Source organism: Heteronotia binoei, chromosome 21 (genome assembly GCF_032191835.1).
Source record: "Heteronotia binoei isolate CCM8104 ecotype False Entrance Well chromosome 21, APGP_CSIRO_Hbin_v1, whole genome shotgun sequence".
NCBI lineage: Eukaryota > Metazoa > Chordata > Lepidosauria > Squamata > Gekkonidae > Heteronotia > Heteronotia binoei.
Window position 1 is genome coordinate 83,233,982 of NC_083243.1, and position 25,643 is coordinate 83,259,624.

At 41.9% G+C, this 25,643-nt stretch overlaps 1 protein-coding gene across 2 annotated transcripts in view; it reads right to left on the reverse strand.

Annotated features, from left to right (window-relative positions):
* Window positions 1-604: 604 nt before the first annotated feature.
* The window catches only part of TTBK2 (tau tubulin kinase 2), a 156,198-nt gene continuing 131,159 nt past the window's right edge, over window positions 605-25,643 (reverse strand). The window contains exons 14-16 of one of the 2 annotated variants that reach the window (XM_060261418.1): window positions 12,277-12,525; window positions 5,019-6,286; window positions 605-3,708 (exon numbers count right to left, since the gene is read on the reverse strand). In XM_060261418.1, the coding sequence (XP_060117401.1) occupies window positions 3,243-3,708; window positions 5,019-6,286; window positions 12,277-12,525 (1,983 nt within the window). In that variant the 3' untranslated portion in view covers window positions 605-3,242. The remainder of the gene's footprint in view (window positions 3,709-5,018; window positions 6,287-12,276; window positions 12,526-25,643) is intronic. The other variant, XM_060261419.1, reaches the window with a different exon arrangement.

Genomic DNA, 25,643 nt, shown 5'->3' on the forward strand with positions numbered 1-25,643 from the left:
TACATAAAGAACATGCATCAACAGAACGGCTGAGCTGAGAAATGCAACAGATTTTCTTATCATTGTTTTAAAAAATGCACTGTCCACATTTGTACAGGACAGGTTCCAAGGGGCCCCAGTAAGTGATCTTCAGAAATCAGAGAAGAAGGGATAATCAACAGTGGCATGGCTAAAAGAAAAAATGTAAATTTCTTTGAAGCACCTCCCCTTTCCTTTTGTAGTCCTTAACACCCTCCCAAAAACTACTCAAGAGGATCAGGAGACTCTCAGCCCCTTACGAAGGGGTAAATGCAGGACATCGATATTTTAATTCATACAAGGAAGGAATGGCATGGGACATGGTCAATGGACTGAAGCTGGATGGTGAATGATGAGATTACACTCCTTCTCCCTTGAATGAAATGCCTTCTACTCTTACTAGCAGCTGTTTAGTCACACCACTTTGTATCATATTAATCCATTAGGTATTTGTCACTGTTCAGTGACATAAGGAACAATTGAACCTGAAAGTTTCTCATTATGGGATGGAAACATGTGAGGCAAGATGAAAAGATAAAATCATGGTCATACGTCCTATCTGGCAAACAAAGACACGAGTTTGTCAGATGCCTTGCATTTCATTCCAGAAATTACAAATACAATGACAATGCTGTTACAAAACACTTACAGAGCCATTACCACCCTTCCATCCTGAACTCAGACATGAAGAGTATTCAGCTTTGTGCATGCCAGGAAATGGTAGCTGCAAGGCTATGTTCAGGCACGCAAATGAAAAAGTACTGCATTATTTGTGGTCCATAACATTACAAATGGAAAATCAGAAACAGTAAGTATATAGAAGCTTATGTATATATATGTATAAATATTTATAATATATAATTTACCATGAGAACATGCAATTATTAGTATAGCACCTATTATACAATATAATACAACAGAATAGATCTTTTAAATCATACAGTTTGAGAAACAGCAGGTAAGCTCACCCTATTGCATTCCTCTGTAGTGTTTGAAACCCAAAAGCAGCTAAGGTTCCACACTGTGCTACATTACTTATAGGAAACAATATACATCTTTAGGAGTAAAAAATTTTCAACACATTCTGACGGAACAGGTGAAGTTCAGTGCACCTTCAATGCAGCATTTGAAATGTATTAGTTTGGAGATAAAAGTATTCCCTTTCCTATCCAAAGATACTATTTTGGCAGCAAATGAAATAAAACAAAGTTAATTTTTTAAAAAAGCATACTGCCTACAGGCACAGAACTATAACAAGCAGATCAGCAATTATCAAAATTCCCTCTCCCCCCAATAGCCAGGGGTCCTGTGTCCAACCACAGTTATAAAGACTTAAAAACACTTATGTTTTCTTACTGGGGGCTGCAATTTCTGCACCTTCACAGCCCATTTTTCTTCTCCCCAACCCATTCCTAGGAGGTCAGCAAAGCAACACGAACAACACAGAGGACTAAGAGAAAGGGTGCAGTGGGAAGATAAAAATTAGCAGAAATCACTAAACTCCTTCAGAAAACATAAGTGACCCTAAGTCTTTGGAATGTGTGGCTAGATACAGGCCAATATCCCCTAAAACAAGTATCCATTCAGGGAGGTGGCTGTATCCATTGTAAAATATTTCTTTTAAATTCTTTCAATCCACTGTCCATCCATGGATGTAGCAGAGGAAGTTGTTCCTATAAGAATTATACAAGGAAGCTTAAGTATATTTTGGGAAACGTGCCAGCCATTAACTTTATTCCGATATATTGGGCAGTGGAAGACAACCCTAAAACAAGAGTCTACATTATAATGTCCCTAAATGCGACCACAGTTGTGAGTAGGAAAATACAAAACCTATATTGTAGGAATGCCACAGAAACATTGGCTACCAGCCTGCAAATAAGCATGTATGACAGCTTGGTCACATGCTCAGTGGCCATATGTGCACATGAAGGGACAGGCACATGCATTCTTTCACCACAATATAGGTTTAGAGACACTGACCTATGAGAAAATAGCTCCATCAGTTTTACTGACAAATATTCTCTCCCAGATTTGGGGGGGGGGGGTGGTGGTGGTCTGTCTTTCTAATCATGTACATGCTCTGTAGTCATCTTTTAAGCAGGTTAAAGCTTCAAGATTTCAGTTCTCAAGTAAAAAGTCCAAGTGTGTAAACATTTCTACTCTTCTTCAGCATTACTACATTGAAGAAGGGCATTATGAATAAGGTAAATGGACTCATCCCTGATGAGTAAATTCTGGTCAGCTTTAGCAATGGCTCTCCTTCATACCCTGAGAAGCTTTTGTACTCTCTAACAAATGTTGCATCTGCAGCAATTCTTCAGGGTCCAAGCTCTCCTCTTTTTCTTCTTCTACTCAGGCTTTGACCATTATCCCCATTATTTATTATATGACAGAACTCCAGAGGAAAATGGTATGGCTCCAGCAATTAACATATAGACAAATAATCAAGTTGCCTTAGGCTCAGGGCCTGAACAGTAGCTAACAGTAAATGTAAATACACAAAAACCTTTGCAGAAAATCTTAACATTGATGGATGCAGTCCTGTGTGCACTTAAATAAGTTTTAAGTCCACTGGTTTCAATGACTTTGTATGCATTAACTGTGCAGAGTTGCAACCCATGTCAAATGTTTTGTAATAAAAAACATGGGGCTGTTTTGTTTTAATTGCTTGCTTTAAAAGGAGGCAAACATAAACCATAATAGAACATAAACAACGAGCAACTTGGAATGAAGCCCAACATTAAAAGATACAGACATCTAAGAATATTGCTGTTCAAAACAATGTGCCTTTTAAAAATTCTACACACAGCTGAGTAATATCTCAAATGTAATGGCGTCATGGTGAAGCTTGTTTCAGATTTTGTAACATTCCTTGAGAAAAAAGCCTTAAATAATTAGGCTGTGTACTCTTAATAAGCAACAAAAAACCCTTATTTAAAAAAACCACTCGCCTTGGGGGCAATGTTTATTGTGAATGTTTCACACATCCTGGACAATCTGGATACTCCATCCCTGCCCTTTAAACCTCCCTGATCTGCTTGTTGCCTGGCCACTCACATACCAAGTGGGCCTTATAAATAATTTATCACAGAGTTGCTTTCTTTGAAAGTCAGGATGAACACTGATTTTGAAGACTTTTTCTTTGTTTAAATACACAGTACACAGACACAACATGCATCAGATTAAGAAAGGGGACTTTGACACCTGACAAAACTCAGTTCCTATCTGCTAAGCTTACTGGCTTTGTTCTTCCCTGTGGGTGATTTAATGTTAGAGGAGTGGTGGCAGGAGCCACTAGAACCTTTCAGACCATTCTTGCTAGATTTGTTGTAGCAGTGCTCTTGTTGGCAGGATCTCCTAGAAGATGAAGAGCCTGAAAGACTAGGAGGCGATTTACTCCTTCCAAGATGTGGAGAAGAACTCCTCTGGTCATGATGAGGCCGCCCACTCCGGGATGGTGAGGAACTGGCAGTACGGGGCAAAGAAGAGCTCCTAGGAGAGGCACTAGGACTGCGTCTGGGAATGACTGGGCTTTTGGGTGGTGTTTTGGGGCTATGTGGAGATCCCGGACTCTTACACTGGGAAGAGCTCCTTGGTTTTTGAGATCCATTCTGAAGGATTTGAGCCAGACGAGAGATCAGGTCTGAATCTGAGCTGCTGCTTCCTAGCACTTTGTATCTGCGCAACCTTAAAAAAAATTGAAATGGGTTACCTCGACACCTTGCTTTCCAGTAACATAACATTACAGTACAAATAAATTATGAGTTATAGTCAGGAATTACTCCATCTACAGCAAGGTACAGAACTTGATATATAAGTGCTTAATTTGTCATTCTAAAAGCAACTTCCTAGTTCTAATAAATGTTGAGTTAAACTTGAGATGATCCAGAAGTATACTATACAGGACAACTAATGGTAATTGGCTGGCTATCTTTGGAAGTGTTTCTTCAACAATGACACCACCAATTGCCTAAGTTCAGCATACATTCAAAGTATTTTTCTGAGACTTAAACATGACCAGAGACTACAGAAGAACAGTTTTAAAAAACATCTTGGCACAGGCAGCCAAGGCTATATCATCCCGTATTCAGATTTCTGAAAAACTATTATCTATTCTCATTCATAGTTTGTATACCTTTATTTCTTTACCCTGCCTGCACCCCTATGTCATTTAGTACAGATACATTTACAGCACAGCAGGCTTGTCTAACTGTAAATATATGAAAGATTCTAAGGTATGCAAAGGCTCAGTTCATATACATAAACTACTTATTCTATTGCGGGTTTTTTGCAAGCTATATAAACAAAAAATGCAAACAGAATGGGTTTTTTCCTCCACTATCAGTATCAAAAGACACGTAGTGCAGTATAGCCTGGATTGAAACTATACCTGATTACACCAAACCTGGCACTAATTTCACCAGAAAAAATGTACTTACACTCTGGGCTGCCACTGCAAATCATGCCAACTATAGGACATGGAAGAGGCATTGAGAGATCAAGTAAACAACAGTTTACTGTTTGTTCACATGGGTGAATAATTTTGGCATTTTTAATTTTTACCTTCTGGATGCCATTCAGATAACTAGATGTGAATCTATCAGTGTCATCCTAAATTCTACTGAGGTTGGTATTATAAGGTTGCTTGATACTATAAATCTTGAACCAAATATTTTAGAGATGTTCAGTGCAATCCTAAGTGTATTTACACTTAAGTCAGTCCTATCAACTTTAGCAGGACTTACTCCCCTGATGAGTGTGTGAATAGTAAATAGCTCTACTGTTTAAAGTTAGAATACCATGAGAAGTTGGTCGTGTTGTTTTTCAGTCAAGGCATTTTTGAAATTTAAATGGAGGAGAATGTGCAAGAGCAAGTGTGTGTGTGTACACATGCACAAAAATTACACATATTGAAAAAAATGCATTGTATCATAACTCCTTCCAGGATGTCTCAACTTTATTCTAGAATGGGTTTTCTATTCTCTCAAAATTATTACCTAGCTTCTACTCCAGGCCTTGTTGGGGGTCTTCCTGGTGGTGGCCGAGGAAAAAACTGAGCTGAGCTTGAATTGTTAACATGATCTGTGGTAGTCCAAGATACAGGTCTTGGAATTTTGCTCTTTCTGGACTGAGGATTGCTTGATGACAAAAAACTTTCTTCCACTTGACTACACAAATGGGTGTCCAATGTCAACTTGGAAAAAGAGGACAAAACATCTTCAGAAAATGGTAAAGGACCAGTAGCTACTTTTTCCTTCAGTGACTTGTCAGAGGCACTTGAGAGGTCACCAAGGAATGATTTCAGCTGTCTCTTTTCTACAAGTAGTCGAACAAAGTCTGTCTGATGAGCCTTTTTTAGGAGTAGTTTCTCCTTTGCTGAAACAGGTGAAGAGGACTCTGATGAGGAGTCTATCTCTTGTGCTAAAACTGGAATGCGACTTTGTCTAGCTACAAATGGTGTTCTAACTAATTCCTTCTTGGACTGATGAGAACTCTCATTTTCTGCAATGCTGTGGAACAATTCTCCATTTGTTAGAACATTTTGCTCTCCTTTGTTCTCTTTATGTAAAAAACTGGTGAGATTTCCTTTTTGGCATTGCAGTTCTTCAGCATGACTGATATCACCATCATCATGGAAACCATTTTCTTGCACTGGAATTACTTGGCTTTCCTGTCTGTGAAGAAATGGATCAGTGCTTCTTGATAAAGAAACATCTGATGTTTCACCTACTGACTGCTTCAATACCTCCTGTTTTGCGTCGTGATTTGGCAATACACAGGAAGTTACTGGCCTTCGTTCTTCAGATTCTGTAGCAGCCTGCAATTCATCCAACACAGATTCAGTGTTTCCTGGAACAACAGATCCTGTCCTTTGCACTTCAATGCTATCTTCACAAGTTTCAAGAAGTTTACTGGTTTTTGCTTGTTCAAAGACATTTGCAAGTTCTCGCTCTCCTTGCTTCTTCACACACTGTTCATGTAGATTCCTTTCACTATGGTCTTCAGTTCCAACACCTTCTCCATTATTTCCATCCTTATGATTTAAGTTATGGTCTAACTTGAGTACTAAATCTGTTCTAGTACCACTAAGAGTTAACACATCATTTGCTACAACCAAGCCAGCTAAATTCTCCTTAGGAGAAGAAAGTTCAACAGTATGCTCCACAGGCCTGGTATCTCGATCCCTCTTCTCTAACTGCTGGCCATAATGAAAACTCTCAGAAGCAGACTGTGTGGAGGCCATAGATGGTCTGGGAATTGTAACCTATGTAGAGACAAGAAAAAGAAAATTAAAGGTAGTTTTATAGAAGTTTGTTCAGCATTTCCATAGTTACTACCTGAATCCATAATCCATAATTTCCCCATGGTTATATCTGTAATTCCCACCACATTCTCTATATTCAGTTTTTCTCAATGACCTAATAAAATGCCATAATTTACAGACCAACATAGAGGTCTATGACAGACAGCTATCTCTTTGTATTCCAGGCCTTCACTTTTTGTATTCCACTCTTCACTCAGCTCCATATATTGAACTGATATTTACTTGGCTGTCTTGTCATTTTAAGCACTAAATGCCCATGATAGTGCAATCCTTACACCCTATTAAGTCCAGTGAATTCAATACGCTTGGAGGAGTGTAGCTATGTGTAGGACTAAACTGTTAAGCAAGCACTCATTTTTCTGGCGTTCTCTTTCTTTCCTTAATCATATTCTCTGACAACACTGTCATCTACTTTGTTGATCAGATAAGAAACCATCTTCTGCCTTGACTATTGCAGCCTCCTTTTTTCTGGCCATAGTCAAGTTTTTTTCACTTCTATCCAGAACTCTGACAGCCAAGCACTCAATTTTTCATCCTTCAGATGATGACAAATTCCTAAAATGCCATCCAACCCCATTCAAGAACCAGCACAGACTTCCTGTCCTTCATGGCAATGTTCCTCCCTAGTTTTTTAATTATCTTTCAACATGTCCCTGTTCGGGACATAGTGTTTCCCATTCTACTACATTCAGCCATCCACATGTCTCCATTTGAACTGTTCCACAGTAATTTACAAGGTAGCCTGGGCAACTGAAATGATGTCCAAATTCTCCTAAGAAGGAATTTTGCAAGCCCACAAGCAGTACTATTTCCAAAGAAGATTGGGGGATTAGAAGCTTCAGCTCCTGAGCGCAGACAGAGGCAAGAAAAACAGAAGGGTCCAAAGGTATATGCAGTAGTAAAAGCAGAGGTGAGGAGTCTCAATTAGTAAAATGTATTAAGTCGACTTTTTAAATGTTCCACAATGTTGTAAATTGTTATGCTTCATAATATAGTTATTAAGAATTGTCATTATAATTATTTTTGTAGTAATTGAGGGTGGTTTATAACAGAATAAAAGCATGTTTAAAAAATGAAAAAATATGACTAGTACACTAGGATTCTTAGCCTTCCGTTGAAGGTGGGGATTCCCCTGGTTTTGGGGCCCCCAACCTACCAGCACAGTGCTGGCCAGCAGGGGAATCCCTCCCCCCAAAGAGCTCCATCATGTTCAATGTGCCTTGTGTGATGATATCACTCAGAAGTGACATCATCACACCAGGCACGTTGCACGGGGGATGCTCTAGCAAATTTGGTAAAAACTCTTATGTGCAAAAACTCTATGAAGAACTGGCAACCCTATAGTACACACATCAGTCACCGTTCTAGTCCTTGAAATGCGTTGTTCACCCAACCTGATTTAAGTGCTGCATAGCAACAAAAACACAACCTATTATCTTTACTTGTTCATTACCTCAGCACCTAGTTTCTCATATCCAGCCAGTTTTACATTCACCAACAGTGGTTCTACCACCAAACAAATGAATCACAAACAATTTTCACTATGTTGAACATATGAACATATGAAGCTGCCTTTTACCGAATCAGACCCTTGGTCCATCATAGTCAGCATTCTCAGACTAGCAGCGGCTCTCCAGGGTCTCAAGCTGAGGTTTTTCACACCTATTTGCCTGGACTCTTTTTTGGAGATGCCAGGGATTGAACCTGGGACCTTCTGCTTACCAAGCAGATGCTCTACCACTGAGCCACCGTCCCTCCCTGTTGTATCCTATTACTCCATGCCTTCCTCTAGCTCAAGGGAACTTCCTTTTCTGCTAAAGGCTCTTCTGCAAATAGAAATACTTGATACTATATTTAAGTTGCTTGACTTAGTGTCAGATTAAACTAATATGCACTAGAGGTGCTCTGCTAAACTGAACCAATGGTCTACTTAGTTCAGCAGCTTGTTTTACACAGCAACCAGCTAGCTGCCTTGGAGGGCAATCAAACAGGGCAAAAAGACCTCTGTTATGTTGCCCCCTACTACTAATATTCACAAGTTTAGTGCCTCTAGATGTGGAGGTTCCCTTTATCCATTATAGTTATGGACAAATCCTCCATGAAACTGCCTAAATCCCCTTCTATAGTAATTTGTTTTAGTGTCATCACTACATCCACGGAAAGTGGATTCCACAATGTAACTACTAATTAAAAAGTCCATCCTGAATCTCTTGCCCATTAATTTCATTAGGTACCCCCCCAAAGTTCTAGCATTAAGGGTAGGATTGCCAGGTCCAACTCAGAAAATACCTGGGGCCTTTGGAAGTGGAGCCAGAAGACTTTCCCATTCCCTAAAATAAATAAAAACACACCAGTGCAGTTCCCCTGAATACAGTCTTCATTTCCTTGTTCCCCAGCAGCTGGCTACACATCCACTAAATGAAAGTGAACACACACACACCAGCAAAAATAAACACAGATTGCAAGCACATATTTTTGCGATGTCACTGGGCCAATTTACTCATGAACTGCTGAATGTAACCATCTGCTGCATTTCCCTGACTTCTGCAGACTAACACAGGAAAACAATGGTTTCTCGTTTACCCTTTACTATCCAAATGTAAAACAAACGGAGGGACTGGACTGGCTTCCCTTCCTTCTTCACAGCTTCACAGACTCTGGGAACAGCTATGTGGTTCTGTCGGCTCACCCCACCCCTATCCAGCCTTGCTAATAGTGAAATTTAAAATCACACAGACCTTCCAGGTTTCCAAGCTTCATGTAAGCCTTCCAAGGTGGAAAGGCATATTGTGGCTGTTGGAGCGGGGCTTCCTCCTGCTGGCCAGCTGGCTGGCGGTGGGGAGGAGCCTGCAAAACTCAAGGATCCCATGCTGGGACCTGGCAAACCTATTTAGGAGAGAGAAAGTTCTATCTGCTTTTTCCTCTTTGTGCATAATTTTATAACCTTATGTCATTTCCCTTTAGTTGTCTTTTATTAAAACTGAAAAGTCCCAGATTCTGTAGCCTTTATTTGCAGGAAAGATATTCTGTTGTGATGACAGAAGATCCAGTAATGGTACATCTATCTTTTAAAAACTTTAAATAAATAACTGTTGCCACCAGGGCTCTTTTTCTAGCAGGAGCTCCTCTGCATATTAGGCCACACCCCCTTGATGTACCCAATCCTCCAAGAGCTTAGAAGGCTCTTAGTACAGAGCCTACTGTAAGCTCCAGGAGGAATGGCTACATCCGGGAGGCATGGCCTAATATGCAGAGGAACTCCTGCTAGAAAAAGAGCCCAGGGAGGAGAAGGCCCCAATTTTGATAAAAATAGAACATGGTATGAAGAAGTTAATCCACAAATGGTATAAAATAAAATTACAACCACCAAACTAAAATTCAGCAACAACACGTCAGACAGAAATTTTGCTTAAGACTAAGACTGGAACTGGAATTATTTCAGTAAGTCTTTATATTCTCTACTAGAAATTATTGCTGAATTCCCTTATTTATTGCCCTAAACTTCACTATGACCTTGTAATATTGTTAGAGAAATGACAGAGGATATAGGAGGAATTGTTGACAAAATTTCCATTATCTGCTATTATTTCAGATTTGTATTAACTACCTTATTGCTCTTAATTTATGACAGGAAAAAATTTCCATCCTGGTGATAATATATTTTTGTTTTATTGAAACAAAATCCTTATTTTGGAAATTTCTCTTGCACTTTTCGTTGGGGAACAGGTTTCTCCCCTTTTCACAAGCATACACAGGAGGCCAGGAAACTGTTTAATCAGAGGGCAAAAAAGTGACACAAGACTAAATCAACCACATTTCAAGAAAGATGTATTTTTCAAACAACTGAAATCACTCATCTTGCAGGAATAGAGGATTTGAAACAATATTGCAGTTTTAAGCATGGATAAACTAACAACAAAGGATAAACTAACAACTGTTTAGATGAAGGTACTAAAAATTACTGATGCAGCAGAGAAAGCACTGATTATTTGAATCACTCACAGAATGTTGACGCCAGTATACCTGCAATATTGTGTTATCATCAGCCACTGACACTCTTAAATCAGCAACAAAAGCGTCTGAGGTTTTTTTGCCAAATATATTCATATATTACAGCATCAGTGATGGCATATGAAATAAATATTTTAAATTTAAAACAATATAAAGGGATGTGCAAAAATGTCCTTTGAACATGATATTTATAGTGAGATGGACCAAGTTGAGAGGTTAAGTCACACTGTGTAATAGTCATTACAAGCAGAACATTCCTCAAAGGTTATTGTCAATTATAAGATTGCTTCAATGATTCTGAACAGTAACCTCTTCCCCTAGAAAAAAAATTAATGAAAAAAATTCATGATGGGATTTAGTAGTATTAGATAGAGAAGATATTAGATAGTATTATTAGATAGAGAAGCCGCCCTGAGCCATTCGTGGGAAGGGCGGGATATAAATCCCAAATAAATAAATAAATAAATAAATAAATAAATAAAGATTGCTAGCTTTTACATATATAAAGCACTCAGAAAACAATCTTCCCTATCTGATATTACTAAATATTATCGTTAATTTATATTATGGATATCTTGCTTTGCTCAAGTGCACTGAACTTGGAAGACTTGGAGGCTTTGGGGGTGGATTCAGGAGAGGCCGGGGTTTGGGGAGGAGAGGGACTTCATCCGTGTATAATGCCATAGAGTCCACTATTCAAAGCAGCCATTTTCTCCAGGGGAGCTGATCTCTGCCAGCTGGAGATAAATTGTAAAAGTTGGAGATCTTCAGGTCCCACCTGGAAGCTGGCAACTCTAGCCACTAAAAAAACAGCTTTACCACTGACATTAGACACTATCTCAGTGCCTTGGCAAAACATTATTACCAAAATATTACTAGTGCCTTGGCAAAACATTATTTAGCTTATATTCCTCATCCCTACTACATGCTATTTAATACAGGGGTATTGTGAAAAAGAGCTAATTGCAAAGAACCTAGATAACTATTGCTAAAAGAAATTAAAGAACTATGTACAGTTTTCAGTTTTAATCACAAAAAGTGTATGTTACATATATGTTAGTTACTAAATATGTCATGCAGTCCTAAGCAGAATTACATGTCCATTAAGTCAATGAGTTTAGAAGGCAAAACTTAGAAGGCACTAACATGACTGCATTTTGCAAGCATGGGTGCATCTTTGTCCTTCACCATGAATCCCTTCCTCTATGTGAAACTAAACTGCTATTATGAGATAGATTGTATGATATATATTTCAATGGCAGATGTAAAAATGTCTCATTTACAGGCTTTACTACCAATCCTGTTGCCTTGGTCTACATATATGCCAAATTCCAGCTCTTTGTTGTAGAAATACCCTGACCATTCTGATTATCAATCCTTAAATGAGGCTCAAACTACTTTATGCATATATAATGATTTGACATACACATCAACATGCAGCTTAATGGACATTCTACCCAGCTGTGACTTTTGGTTTTTATTTCCAAAAATCAAACCTGCAAAAAATTCTCCTTTATATTTTAGCATGGTATAGTAGTTAGAGTGTCAGAGCAGGAATTGGGAGAGCTATGTTCAGATCCCTACTCTGCCATGGCAGCTTTCTAAGTGATCTTGAGCTAGTCACACACTCTCCACCTAACCTCCATCATGGGGTTAGGGTGATAAATGGAGGAGACAAAAACAATGTAAGCTGCTTTGAGTCTCCTCTGGTGAGAAAGGCAAGGTATAAACTAAGAAATAGGTAAAAATAATTGGCATTATCTTCTATACAATATATATAGTTTTATAGCAATATGTCTGCATTTACTCAATGCAATAGTGCATTGTGTAACATAGCAAATGACTGACACAGGAATTGCACAACTTAAAAATGACTGACACAGTGGAGCTGTTTTTTATGAAGATGATGATGCATTCACCTGCTGGAGTTGTGCTTTTGAGATGCGAATGACAGGGGGAAACTTGTTTCCACTGGGAATAACAGGAAGGTGCCTACGGGCAGTTGACCAGGAAGAGGAAGAGTGGCTCTCTGCTGATTGACTTCTTGGAAAGCCAGCCTCTTTCTTAGGTTCCAGGTAGGTGGTGAGATGGGATATAGGGCTCAGGGTACGGAGGATGGGACTTGAAATTCTTGGGGTGGAGAAATGCAGCATGTGAGGTGAGTAGAGCTGTGAGAACAACAACATGGCAAGGAAAAGAAAATGATGTAAATGTCATATTAAGAACACTTAAGATTTGTTACTGCATGTAGCTTTATAGTTCACTCCTGCTGATATTCTAAAGAGTAACCACTGGCAATGTTAAATATTTGTGGTAGAAAAACAGATAATTATGTCATTATCCCTTCTTGAAGTGATGCTTGCCTCCCGCATTTAATTTGATCCCTCTGAAAATGCAAATTCAGAATGTTTACAGAATAAAACTCTGTGCAGTCAAATTTACTAGGCAAAATGACTGGCATATTGACCGTTTGTTAACTAGCACAGTAATAGCATGGTATAATTTACTGGTACGTTACAGGACTGTTAAAATATTCCTCAGAAAAAATGTACTGGGAATTTCAAAATCATGGCACTGAAACATTATTTCATATAAACATCACTACAATCTCAATATAAATTCTAGCTCTACACATTTATGCTTCATTTTTTTTCCACATAAAGTTGTTTTGGGTGTTTATTAGCAAGTGATTAGGATTAAAGTATTTCCATATTAAATGATCTGTTCAAACAAATTAAAACCAACTCAGAGTAAGCAGTGCAATCCTAAATACAATTACACCACTCTAAATCCATTATAGTTGATGGATTTAGAAGGGTATAACTCTGCTTAAAATAGCACTATAAACCTGACATGCAATATCTTAATGCCATCTAATCTTTTGCACAACTTAAAAGAACTGATAAAAACTGTAATAGTTGGAAGAATTCTTAGACGAAACACCTATCTCAGTTTTATACTTAGAGGCTATAACAGACAAGAGGAAAATGGGTTCTTTATATTTTGCTGAAGTAAGTCTTGCTATAATCAGCACACTGCAGAAGAACCTTGCCACTTGAGGTACATAGTGGTCTTTAGTAGTTTTTCTATATTGTGAACATGATAATTCTGAATCAATGTTATACCACCTTGTTAAACTTGTGGAATTTTTTATGTGTGGGACAATTTTAATTATTCCTCTTCCCATTGTAATGGTTGGGAATTTTGCTGAGATTTGTGCTATTCTATGAGCATATTAATACTTGTGGAATTTCATATTTTCAAGATGGCATCCATCAGAACAAAAATATACAATCTAGCTTCTACAAGATCTAGGAAAAAATAATTTTTGTCTTAGTGTAGATTTTGGCCTACAGGAATTTATTTCTGAAACTTCCCAACATATGGAATTACTCATTAGGCAAGAATGAAATATAGTTCATATGGAGTATATCTTAACGTCATGCTTCAATTAAGTACCAATATCATTTACTGTTTTCATGTTGAAAAGAATACATTTGTTGGCAATCATACATATTAGTGGCATGAAGCAAATCAAAACAAATAATAAGAGACAAAACTATGAAACAAACAATGGCTTTCCATTGTAGTTACAGAAGCAGTGGTTACTGTATTTTTCGCTCCATAAGACGCACCTGAACATAAGACGCACCTAGTTTTTAGAGCCGTTTGTGTGAATTTAGAGGCATTTGTGTGAATTTTTTGCAGTATTCGCTCCTTAAGACGCACACACTTTTCCCTCCACTTTTTTGGGGGGGAAAAGTGAGTCTTATGGTGCAAAAAATACTGTAACTTGTTGCAGAAATCTGTACAAATTTTACACTGCATATCTATCCTTCTTCATTGTAAGAACATAAGAGAAGCCATGCCGGATCAGGCCAAAGGCCCATCCAGTCCAACACTCCGTGTCACACAGTGGCAAAAAATTTTATACATACACACACACTGTGGCTAATAGCCACTGTGTGCTCCATATTTTTATCTAAACCCCTCTTGAAGGTGGCTATACTTGTGGACGCCACCACCTCCTGTGGCAGTGAATTCCACATGTTAATCACCCTTTGGGTGAAGAAGTACTTCCTTTTATCCGTTTTAACCTGCCTGCTCAGCAATTTCATCGAATGCCCACGAGTTCTTGTATTGTGAGAAAGGGAGAAAATACCTCTTTCTCTACTTTCTCCATCCCATGCATTATCTTGTAAACCTCTATCATGTCACCCCGCAGTCAACATTTCTCCAAGCTAAAGAGTCCCAAGCGTTTCAACCTTTCTTCATAGGGAAAGTGCTCCAGCCCTTTAATCATTCTAGTTGCCCTTTTCTGCACTTTCTCCAATGCTATAATATCCTTTTTGAGGTGCGGCGACCAGAACTGCACACAGTACTCCAAATGAGACCGCACCATCGATTTATACAGGGGCATTATGATACTGGCTGATTTGTTTTCAATTCCCTTCCTAATAATTCCCAGCATGGCGTTGGCCTTTTTTATTGCAAACGCACATTGTACTCATCACTAAAAGCAAAATTGTTCCATTTTTATGATTGTTTGTTCTCGAACATCTGGAACAACACATACCACAGCGGCTTCTTCTAAATACACACAGCTGTTCAGCAGAGTTCCAAGTCACAGTCTTCAAAGCGTCACTGGTACTGCCAAAATAAGGGCAAGGTATACTACTGGTGCTTACACCTTTACCTTTATCTATAACTTTCCCCCTCCCTTAAAGCAAGTAGGCTCTGTATCAAGAAGGATGTTGATTCATTGCTGCTATTCAAACACAAGTTTCAGTGTGCTCCCTTTTTCACATTTTCCTCAATGGCAGATTAAGTTAGAGGCAGAGATTTCTGTTCTAGTACTGCATATACCTGTTGGCTTCTAGGTACAGTTAGTCATACATTATACCATATCTTGGTTATGCTGGGCAGCATCCTACCAACTATGTGCAGACTACACAAAGAGTTTTCTTACATGCCCCTCCACTACTGCAGCTCCCTCTGACTGTTGGAAAGATTACCTCCAGAGTCACAAGATCCACACAGAGAAACAGTCATGAGGGTTAGAGGGCTGGGACAAGGAGATGAAACTGACCTCTCCCTTTTAGTGGAGCTACCCATGCTGAACAAGAAGGAGCAGCAGCCCCCAAGTAGCACAGACAAATATTTCTCCACTAGAGTCCTGAGACCAGTCCCCCACTGGTCAGAAAGAGCAGCTGCAACACAGGAGAATTATACTTTCTGTATCCAGAATGGTAGGATACTACCCACCAGGCCTCGGATTCAGCAGGAGCTCACAGGAGCGCAGCTCCTGAACCTTTCTGAGGGTTCCCCCTCCTCCTCCCTACCTTGTCCATTGAATTGTAGGTACAGCTGCATAACAATCCCTGGATGAGCTCCACCACCTATTTTTCTACAAAACAACCCCTGCTACCCACTATCTCCATTGCATGCACATACTGTAGTGCCAGGGTTAAGTTTTAGTGACCTAAGTGACTCTACAGGATTTCCCACCTTCTGTTGTAAGCCCAAGGATGAAACCACCAGCTGCAAGGCATTAAACCTTGATTGCCAATTAGAGGCTGGTGGGCTAATAAAAGAGGAGATTTCTCCTCCTAGTTTTAGTCTTCTGGGCTGCTTGCTTAGGCAAGGAGCTGTGGTGACCTGAGGGTCAGTAAGAGTAATACTGGGAATCCTGGTGGATTTGGCTGAACCATCCTAGAAGGGAGTGCCTGTGGAACGCTGAACCTTTTAGCTCTTTACAATTGGCCTGAGGGTCAAGGTAACTAGACAGCTTTTAAAGCTTTTATTTTGCTACATGGTGCTGAGAAAATAAGCTGCACTATCAGAATAAATTTTGTTTAACCCTTTTTTGTGTGTCAGTGGCTCGCAGAAGAGATCAGTGCATTTTGACCCTACTCAGAAAAGAGTGTGAATGCCATAAGCATCTCTTCGGTCATTTGGAGATTGTTGATCTTTCAGGGGAAACAGGCTGGATTAGGCCCTGGAAAAATACCAGTCTAGTGGCAGCAACCTTGGGGGAAGGTGGAATTGCTTTGCTTCCCTTTTGGGATTAGTCTTAAAGTACCCTGGTAGTAAATTCCTAAAACTAGCCTCCTTTCAGGGAGCTGGGAAGTGGCTAGAGGGACTACTGGGCACCACACATACAAATGCAGTAGATTAATTAATAAAATTTAACTTACTGACATTTGACATATTGGAGGATCAGATCAAATTCAAGATGCTGGTACTAACCTTTAAGGCCATTCACGGTCAGGGACCTACATACCTTCAGGACTGCCTCTCTCAATATGTCCCCAATAAAGAGTTAAGATTTTATTTTAGCAGATTTTTATTCTGCCCTCCCCACAAACGAACTCAGGGCGAATCACAACAACAGAAACCACAATAATTCAGGAATTAAAACAGTTAAAACCATCTATAATTCAGGAATTAAAACAGTTAAAACCATCTATAATTCAGGAATTAAAACAGTTAAAACCATCTATAATTCAGGAATTAAAACAGTTAAAACCATCTAACAGAAAAGCTGGCAACAAAATGAACTAGGTTTCCACAATCTCAAAGCTGGAGCCAATGGGCCAGTAAGATGTAGGATCAAGAATGAAAAATCTTCAGGTGATCTCTGGCATGAGAGAGATCCAGCTGTCCTAGACCAGGGCCAGGGCCTTTTCAGCCTTGACTCCTGCCTGGTGGAACTCTGCCAGAGAACATCTGTGCCCTGCAGGATCTACTACCCTTTTGCAGGGCCTGTAAGGTGGAGATGTTCCATCAAGCCTTTGACTGAGGACAGCAACAGGCCAATAACCATCTGATGCTCTCAGATTTCCTAGCCCCACCTTGCCTGCCCTCAGAAGTTGGGGAGTGGTGACATTTTACAATCATAGATGATTCCTATGAGAAGAAAAAATGGGAGAAGCTAAGATGGCTCCATAAACAGCTCTCTAAAGACTTCAGAAATAAAGAAGACTCATTTAGGAAATGGATGGAGAGCCTTATAACCAAGGATGAATATAAACAAATAACCAGTGCTTGTAGAGAAAGGAAAGCTAAAGCTCAGTATGAACTTAGGCTAGTAAAAGATGCTAAAAACAACAAAAATGGTTATTTTCTTATGTACAAAGTAAGAAAAAGAGCAAGGACATGGTAGGCCCATTGCAGGGGTTGCATTGTAACAGATGATGAAGAGAGGGCAGAATTGCTCAATTCCTAACTTTCCTTCAGTCTTCTCTTCTGAGGGAAGCAGTACTCACCATGGCAAAAACAGAACATATAATGAGGGTAGGGAGTTGCAACCTAGGATCAGCATAGGGGTAGTACATAAACACCTAGTTTCTTTAAATTAAACTAAGTCCTTAGGACCAGATGAACTGCATCCAAGGGTACTAAAAGAACTTGTGGCTGTAATTTCTGAGCCTCTGGCCATTATTTTAGATAATTCTTGGAGAACAGGTGAGGTGTCAGAAGACTGGAAGTGGGCAAATGTTGTCCCCATCTTCATGAAGGGGGAAAAGGAAGATGACCTATCAGCTTGGAAAAGTTTTAGAAAAAATCATCACTCCTGGAACATTTAGAAAGGATGGCTGTGATTACTAAGGGCCAGCATGGGTTTCTAAAGAACAAGACATGTCAGACTAACCTGATCTCTCTTTTTTGAGAAAATGACTACATTGCTGGACCAGGGGAATGCTGTAGACATAGTTTATCTTGATTTCAGTAAGACTTTTGTGATAAGGTTCCACATACTATCCTTGTTGACAAGTTGGTAAAATGTGGTATGATCCTGTTACTGTTAGATGAATCTGTAACTGGCTGACAGATCACACCAAAAGAGTGCTTGCGAATGGTCCCTCAAGCTCTTGCAAAGGAGTGACAAGTAAAGTCCCTCAAGGATCTGATCTGGGGCCTGTTTTGTTCAACATCTTTATAAATGATTTGGTTGAAGGAATAGAGGGAATGCTTATTAAATCTGCAGATGATACTAAATTAAGAGAAGTTACAAATACAATAGAAGACAGAGCCAGGATACAGAATGATCCTGACAGGCTGGAAAACTGGGCTGAAACCAATAAAATGAATTTTAACAGGGATAAATGTAAAGTTCTGCATTTAGGTAAGAAAAATCCAATACATAGAGGATGGGGCAGACTTTTCTTAGCAGTATGTGTGAAAAGGATCTAGGGGTCTTGGAGGACCATACGCAGAACATGAGTCAACAGGGTGATGCGGTGGCCAGGGCCGGCACGTGGGTTTCTGCCAACTGAGGCAGATCCCCGATGTGCGTCCAACCCCCCCCCCCCCAATAATCTCACTGCACAAGCATGGCATGATGACATCATATGGTGACGTCATCATTGCTGTTCTGGGCGCGCAGGGGCCGGAAGAACTCTCCCAGCCCCTGCGTGCCCAGAAACAACGTGGCGCCTTTTAGTCGTGGGCGCTCTGAGTTGAGGAGACAATGGGCAATCAAAGAAGGGGAGGGGGCAGAGAAGGAAGAGGATGCTGCTAGGCGAGGTTGGAGCAGAGCCATGTGGCGCTCTCTTGGTGAGCCTAGCGGGAGAGGGGAGCCAGTCTGTGATGCGAGTGAGGTGCCAGAGTGAGGGGTGGTGGCAGTGGCAGTGGGTGCGTGGAGTCATCGTCGCCACTGCTGCTGCAGCCGCCCCCTCTCCTCCCTCCACCCCCCCCCAGCACCTTGCGAGCAAAGTGTTCGAGAGTGAGTGCAAGTGAGCCAACAAGTTCCATTGCGCAACTTGCTCTGCGCGCAAGCACTTGCCGCCGGAGGTCATCTATGAGGGCGACCAAGACTGTTTCCGTCCCATGGCCCGGGCGAAAGCCGGACTGGCATGGGTCCAAGGTGGAAGCGTCCTCCAGAAAGCTCTGCAGCTGCAACGCCACAGCCCTCTCAATAATTTTGCCCAGAAAGGGCAAATTTGAGACCGGCCGATAATGTGCCAATACGGACGGGTCTGATGTAACTTTTTTCAAAAGAGGGCGGACCACTGCCTCTTTCAGGGATGTTGGGAAAACACCCTCCGAAAGGGATCGATTTATGATGTCCCGTATAGGACATTTCAATTCCTCCTGGCAGGCCTTAATTAACCAGGAGGGGCAAGGGTCCAGGTCACAAGTTGTGGGTCGTGCAGTGCCAAGAATTCTGTCGACTTCCTCCAAGCTGAGTGGGTCGAAGCAGTCCAAGGTTAAATCTGAAGACACGCATTGGGCCTCAAGTTCACTTACTGCATCTAAGTTGGCGGGGCAGTCGTGGCGGAGCGATTGGACCTTCTCTGCAAAAAATTTCGCAAAAGCCTCACAGCCTATCTCCAATTCCTTAGCTTTTGGATTGCCCTGTGGCAATGAAGTAAGATTCCGAATTATTCTAAATAATTGGGCTGGGCGCGAATTTGCAGATGCAATCTTGGTCGCGAAGTATGTTTTCTTTGCGGCCTTGATTGCCATCTCATAGGATTTCATAAACTTCCTATAAGATGTTCTAGTCGCTTCGTCGCGAGTACGTCGCCATTGCCTCTCTAGCCGTCTAAGGCCTTGTTTCAGCCGGCGCAATTCCGGGGTATACCACGGAGCCGGCCTAATCCGAGGTCGCAGAGGGCGTCGAGGTGCAATCCCCTCGATGGCCCTAGCGAGCCGGTTATTCCAGGACTCAACCAGGTCATCGAGAGGAATGCCAGAGGGCCAGGGATCCCGCAGAGCCATTTGGAACCGTTCCGGGTCCATCTGGCTCCGCGGGCGAGCCATAATAGGCTCCTCGCCTAAACAGGTTTGGGGAGGCATATCTACATGGGCCTTGAGGGCAAAGTGATCCGACCATGGCACCGCCGTGGCGGTTATATCGCTCACTACAACCCCGGCCGCAAAGACCAAGTCCAACATGTGACCAGCCTGGTGAGTGGGGGTCATAACAAGTTGAGAGAGTCCCAGTGTCGCCATGGAGGACACTAGGTCCGTCGCCTGACTGGATCGGGGTGGCTCGGCAGTATTGCTGCTGCTCGACCTGTCGGCGGCGTTCGACATCGTCGACCACCGGCTGCTGGCCTGCCGCCTCGCCGACGCAGGAATTCGGGGGCTAGCCTCACAGTGGCTCTCCTCCTTCCTCGAAAATCGGGGACAAAGGGTGGCAGTTGGAGGGAAGCTGTCTCAGAGACACCCTCTGCACTGTGGGGTGCCTCAGGGAGCAGTTCTCTCCCCGATATTGTTTAACATCTTTATGCGCCCCCTTGCCCAGATTGCGCGGAGGTATGGGCTCGGTTGTCATCAGTACGCTGATGACACCCAGCTCTATCTATTGATGGAAGGCCGGACTGGCGATGTCCCTATAAATTTGGACCGGGCGTTACAGGCCGTGGCTGACTGGCTCAGGCTGAGTGGGCTGAAGCTGAATCCAACGAAGACTGAGGTCCTTTGCGTGGGCCGGGACGGACCGGAAGGGGAGATCATTCTGCCGGCTTTTGACGGTGCGCCACTGATACCAGTGCGCAGGGTCAAGAGCTTGGGGGTGCTACTGGAATCCTCGCTATCAATGGAGGCCCAGATAGCCGCCACCGCAAGATCCGCCTTCTTTCATCTTAAAAGGGCGAGGCAGTTGGCTCCCTTCTTGGAACGCGACGACCTAGCAACTGTGATCCACGCAACGGTCACCTCAAGATTAGACTACTGCAATGCCCTCTACATGGGGCTGCCCTTGTGTCGAACGCGGAGACTCCAGGTAGTGCAGAATGCGGCGGCCAGGCTGCTAGCGGGACTACCTAGATGGGAACACGTGCAGCCTGTGCTGCGGGATCTGCATTGGCTGCCGGTTGTCTACCGTGTTCGCTATAAGGTGCTGGTTATCACCTTTAAAGCCCTATATGGCCGAGGACCTGCCTACCTACGGGACCGCCTCTCCCCATATATTCCCCAGAGAGCACTAAGATCCAGCTCCCAAAACCTTCTACAAATCCCTGGGCCAAAAGAGGCCAGACTTAAGATAACCCGGGAGCAAGCCTTTTCACTAATGGCCCCTCGTTGGTGGAACCAACTCCCAGAGATGGTGCGAGCCCTGCGGGATCTGAATCAGTTCCGCAGGGCTTGCAAAACCCATCTTTTTCAGCTCTCATTTGGAACAGGACCTGACCAAACTGACTAACTATCGTAATTTTAGCCACTTTATGTTGAAATTGGAACTGATGTATGACAATATGTAAACTATGACCGACAGAAATATAGCACCTATTTCTACCTACTTTATATTTTTATATCTTTTAATCTCCTATTCTCTTATTTTTATATTTTTAAACTTTATTAATTCATGTAATTGTATTATTTAAACCATTGCTGTCTATTTTAACCGAATCATGCTTGTCATGTCTGTGAGCCGCCCTGAGCCCGCCTTCTGGTGGGGGAGGGCGGGATATAAAAATAAAATTTGCTTTGCTTTGCTTTGCTTTGCTTTGCTTACTACCACCACCAGCAGAGGGCAGCAGAGACACCACCAGTACCACACACAGGCATTTGGCCAAGGGGGGGGGGAAGAGGACACCCCGGGGGAGGAGGAGAAGCAACGGCCAGGGAAGGAGAAAAAGGAAAGACCACACCAGACACCAACTGAAACAAAAAGTATCTCCAAACCAGCACCCTAGTCCATCTTGAGAGGTAGGCGGCCAGGCAGGCGCCTCAGCATGGCTTTGGAAGAACTCTATGAGGTAACAGCCCCCAGGCTCCCCGTCTTTGGAGAGTGCCCCAGGACTGAAAGGCGCCGCATTTTTTCTGGGCATGCAGGGGCTGGGAGAGTTCTTCCGGCCCCTGTGCCCCCAGAAACAACGTGCGCCCCCAAGAGCCGGCGCCCAAGGTAACTGCCGAATATTGCCTTACGGATGCACCGACTCTGGCAGTGGCTAAAAAGGCGAATGCAATTTTGGACTGTATTATCAGAAGTCTATTGTCCAGATCACATGAAGTCATGGTATCACTTTACTTTGCTCTGATAAGACCTCACCTGGAGTATTGTGTTCAGATTTGGTGACCACATTTTAAGAAGGATATGTTAATCAGATGGATTCATAGGAACAGGTCCAGAGGAAGGTGACAAAGATGTGAGTGGTCTGGAGACCAAATCCTATGAGGAAAGGTTGAAGGAGTTGAGTTGGGTATGTTTGCCTGGAGAGGAGATGACTGAGAGGTGATTTGATCACCATCTTCAAGTACTTGAAGGGCTGTCATATAGTGCAGGGGTCCCCAACCCTTGGGCCATGGACTGGTACCGGTCCGTGGCCTGTTAGTAACCAGGCCGCACAGGAAGTGAGCAGCAAGTGAGTACCTACAGTTGCTCAGGGCTCCCACTGATTCTGCATTAGGATGAGTAAAGTGCACTATTGTATCATCCCAAAACCATTGCCCCCCACCCCCCAGTCCATGGGGAAACTGTCTTCCACAAAACTAGCCCCTGATGTGAAAAAGGTTGGGGACTGCTGATATACAGGATGGTGCGGAATTGTTTTCTGTGGCCCCAGAAGGTTAGACCAGAACTAGTGAGTTGAAATTAAATCAGAAGAGTTTCTGGCTCAGCATTAGGAAGAACTTCCTGACAGTTGAATCGGTTCCTCACTGGAACAGGCTTCCTTGGGAGGTCGTGGACTCTCCTTCCTTGGAGGTTTTTAAACAGGCTAGATGGCTATCTGACCGCAATGCAGATCCTATGAATTTAGGGGGCAGTATTTGTGAATTTCCTGCATTCTTCAGAGGACTGGACTAGATGACCCTAGAGGCCCCTTCCAACTCTATAATTCTATGACATTTTGTTTATTCACCATCTGAATTAATTAGAATATGGTTTTAATGCTATTTAATACTGGTTTAAGACTGTATGTTGTTTTAGTTCTTTATTTTGATGTAAACCGCCTTGAGCCCTGAGCAGAGAAGGGTGGTCTAGAACCTTAATAATTTATTAATTACTTAATCTCCCCAGTGCTGGAAAGCTTCAGAGCTTTATTTTTATGGCTAATACCACAGTAGCAATAACTGCTCTTATTGCACAGTACCTGTCTTCCAGAAAGTGCATACCCAGGTGCCACTCAGATAATAAAAAAATAAGATACAGGAAAACATCAGTCATCATACATAACCTGGCACAGGAAGTATCTTCCATATGATCAACATATTATATTTCACAGAATCATAGAGCTGGAAGGGACCTTCTGGGTAATCTAGTCCAACCCACTGCACAATGCTGGAACTTCACAAACACATTTATCCATATGTTTTTATTTATTTATGTACCTGCAAGTTAATATTACCTAGCATACGTGCCACTCCCTACAAACTTTAGTGTTCTTATCTCCAGTTATTAGCATCATACTAGGCTTTGAATTATTGTCTCTCTCCCCCATTCAATTTATTTTAAAGCTCTCTTTATTAGGTTAGATGTAGTGTAGATGACTGGGGAAGGCAATGGCAAACCACCCCATAAAAAGTCTGCCGTGAAAACGTTGTGAAAGCAACGTCACCCCAGAGTCGGAAACGACTGGTGCTTGCACAGGGGACCTTTCCTTTCCTTATTAGGTTAGCAAGGCTCTTACCAAACATCCTTTTTCCTGCCTTCATAAGGTGCAAACCATTTCCCGATAGAAGAGCTTTGTCTCTAAAGTGTAAGCCATAGTCCAACAATCCAGACCTCTCCTGATGACACCATTTACATAGCCAGTCATTTATCTGCAGTATTCTTCCTTCTCATCCTAAGCCACGGCTTTCAACAGGAAGAACAGATGAAAACACAACCTGTGCTCCTAGCTCCTTCACCTTCTGACCCAGGGCCACATAGTCTCTTTTAATATGTTTCACGCTGTGCCAGGCAGTATAATTTGTTCTCACAAGGACCAGTAAGAAAGGATAATAATCTATGGGCTTGACAAGTCTTCCTACCCTTTCTGTCACATCCCAGACACGTACACCCTATAGACAGCTGACCTCTCAAGACACCAAGTCTAGTCAGCATACTTTTGGGCTCTACACCTCTGAGTAGGGAATCCCCAATTACCAGCACATGCCTCTTCCTATATTGGGGAGCAGAAGCTCAAGTCCTCACATCCACAGGGTCCTGAGAAGCTTCCTTCAAGCTTTGTGGAGATTGGGAAAGTAAACCTTGTTCTAGTGGCTCAGTATGGGGAGATCCTGGAATGGATTGCTTAGCAGCAGAGGCTCAGAACGTCTGATTTTCCAACTTCTGGGGGAGGAAAATGCCGAGCTGAGCTGTTTCTCACATCAGGAGCAGGCTGGAACTTCTGTTCGGGGTAGTGGAAAGCAAATTAATGCCTACTGCCTCCTTTTCTCAGTCAGAGATTAATCCAAGATATGCACAGAAAACTTTGAGGAGATTTACCTTGGCTAAAAGGGAGTCCCGGGGGGGGGGGGAGCTCCTTTGAGGCTTTGAGGGGTCTCCGGAGAAGAGTTGCATTTTCATCATCTGCAGAAATTCTCAGAGTCATTTATTTGACAAGCTCGACAGAATCCTAACCTTCTTGGACATTGCTAAACATCTAAAGCTACACAAGACCGGTGTGGATCTGGATAATTGGCAGAAAAGGTACAGATTACTATCTTTCATTCCGGGACTACTTACAGTTAAACAGAATAAATTCAGAAGGTGGGACATAAAAATCTAGAAAGCTTGGAAGAAGGGAAGAAAAGGTGAAATTTGGACTTTGTAAATTTAAAGGATAGTGCTAAAAAGTGCGAAGGAATTTATTGTTTGGTTTACTTGCGGTTTTGAAAAAAGAGCGCCATCGTCACAGACCTGCAGCATATACAATCAACACAGGAAGTACGTCAAGTATTGTGAAATCTCTTTACCAGCGAAAATGGGATTTGGTGGCAAGTAAAGCAGGAAGTAGTAGATGAAAAGCCTACTCTAGGACTATAGTACCATAGAGAAACATCGGCGGCCACTGCAAGGAGGTCAAAATTAAAATAACATTTTTAAAGTGTTCGGGACATTAAAAATTGTTAGAAATTATTGGGGTGATAATAAGAACTTAAATACTATTGGATATATTGTTTATATTGGACTTTAGAAGCTTTTAAAAGGAAAAAGGAAAAAAATTTAGTGGGAAGCAAAAAGTCGCGACCGCCATTTTGAAGGATTTAAAAATTTAAAAAATTAATACCTTGGTCTGGGAAGCTCTGAGGACGGCAAAATTAGGCTTGTTGTAAAAAGCAAGCTCTAATCTTTTGATCTTGATAGTTACATTTGAATTTGGTGAGATCAAAATTTTTGGTGTTTTTA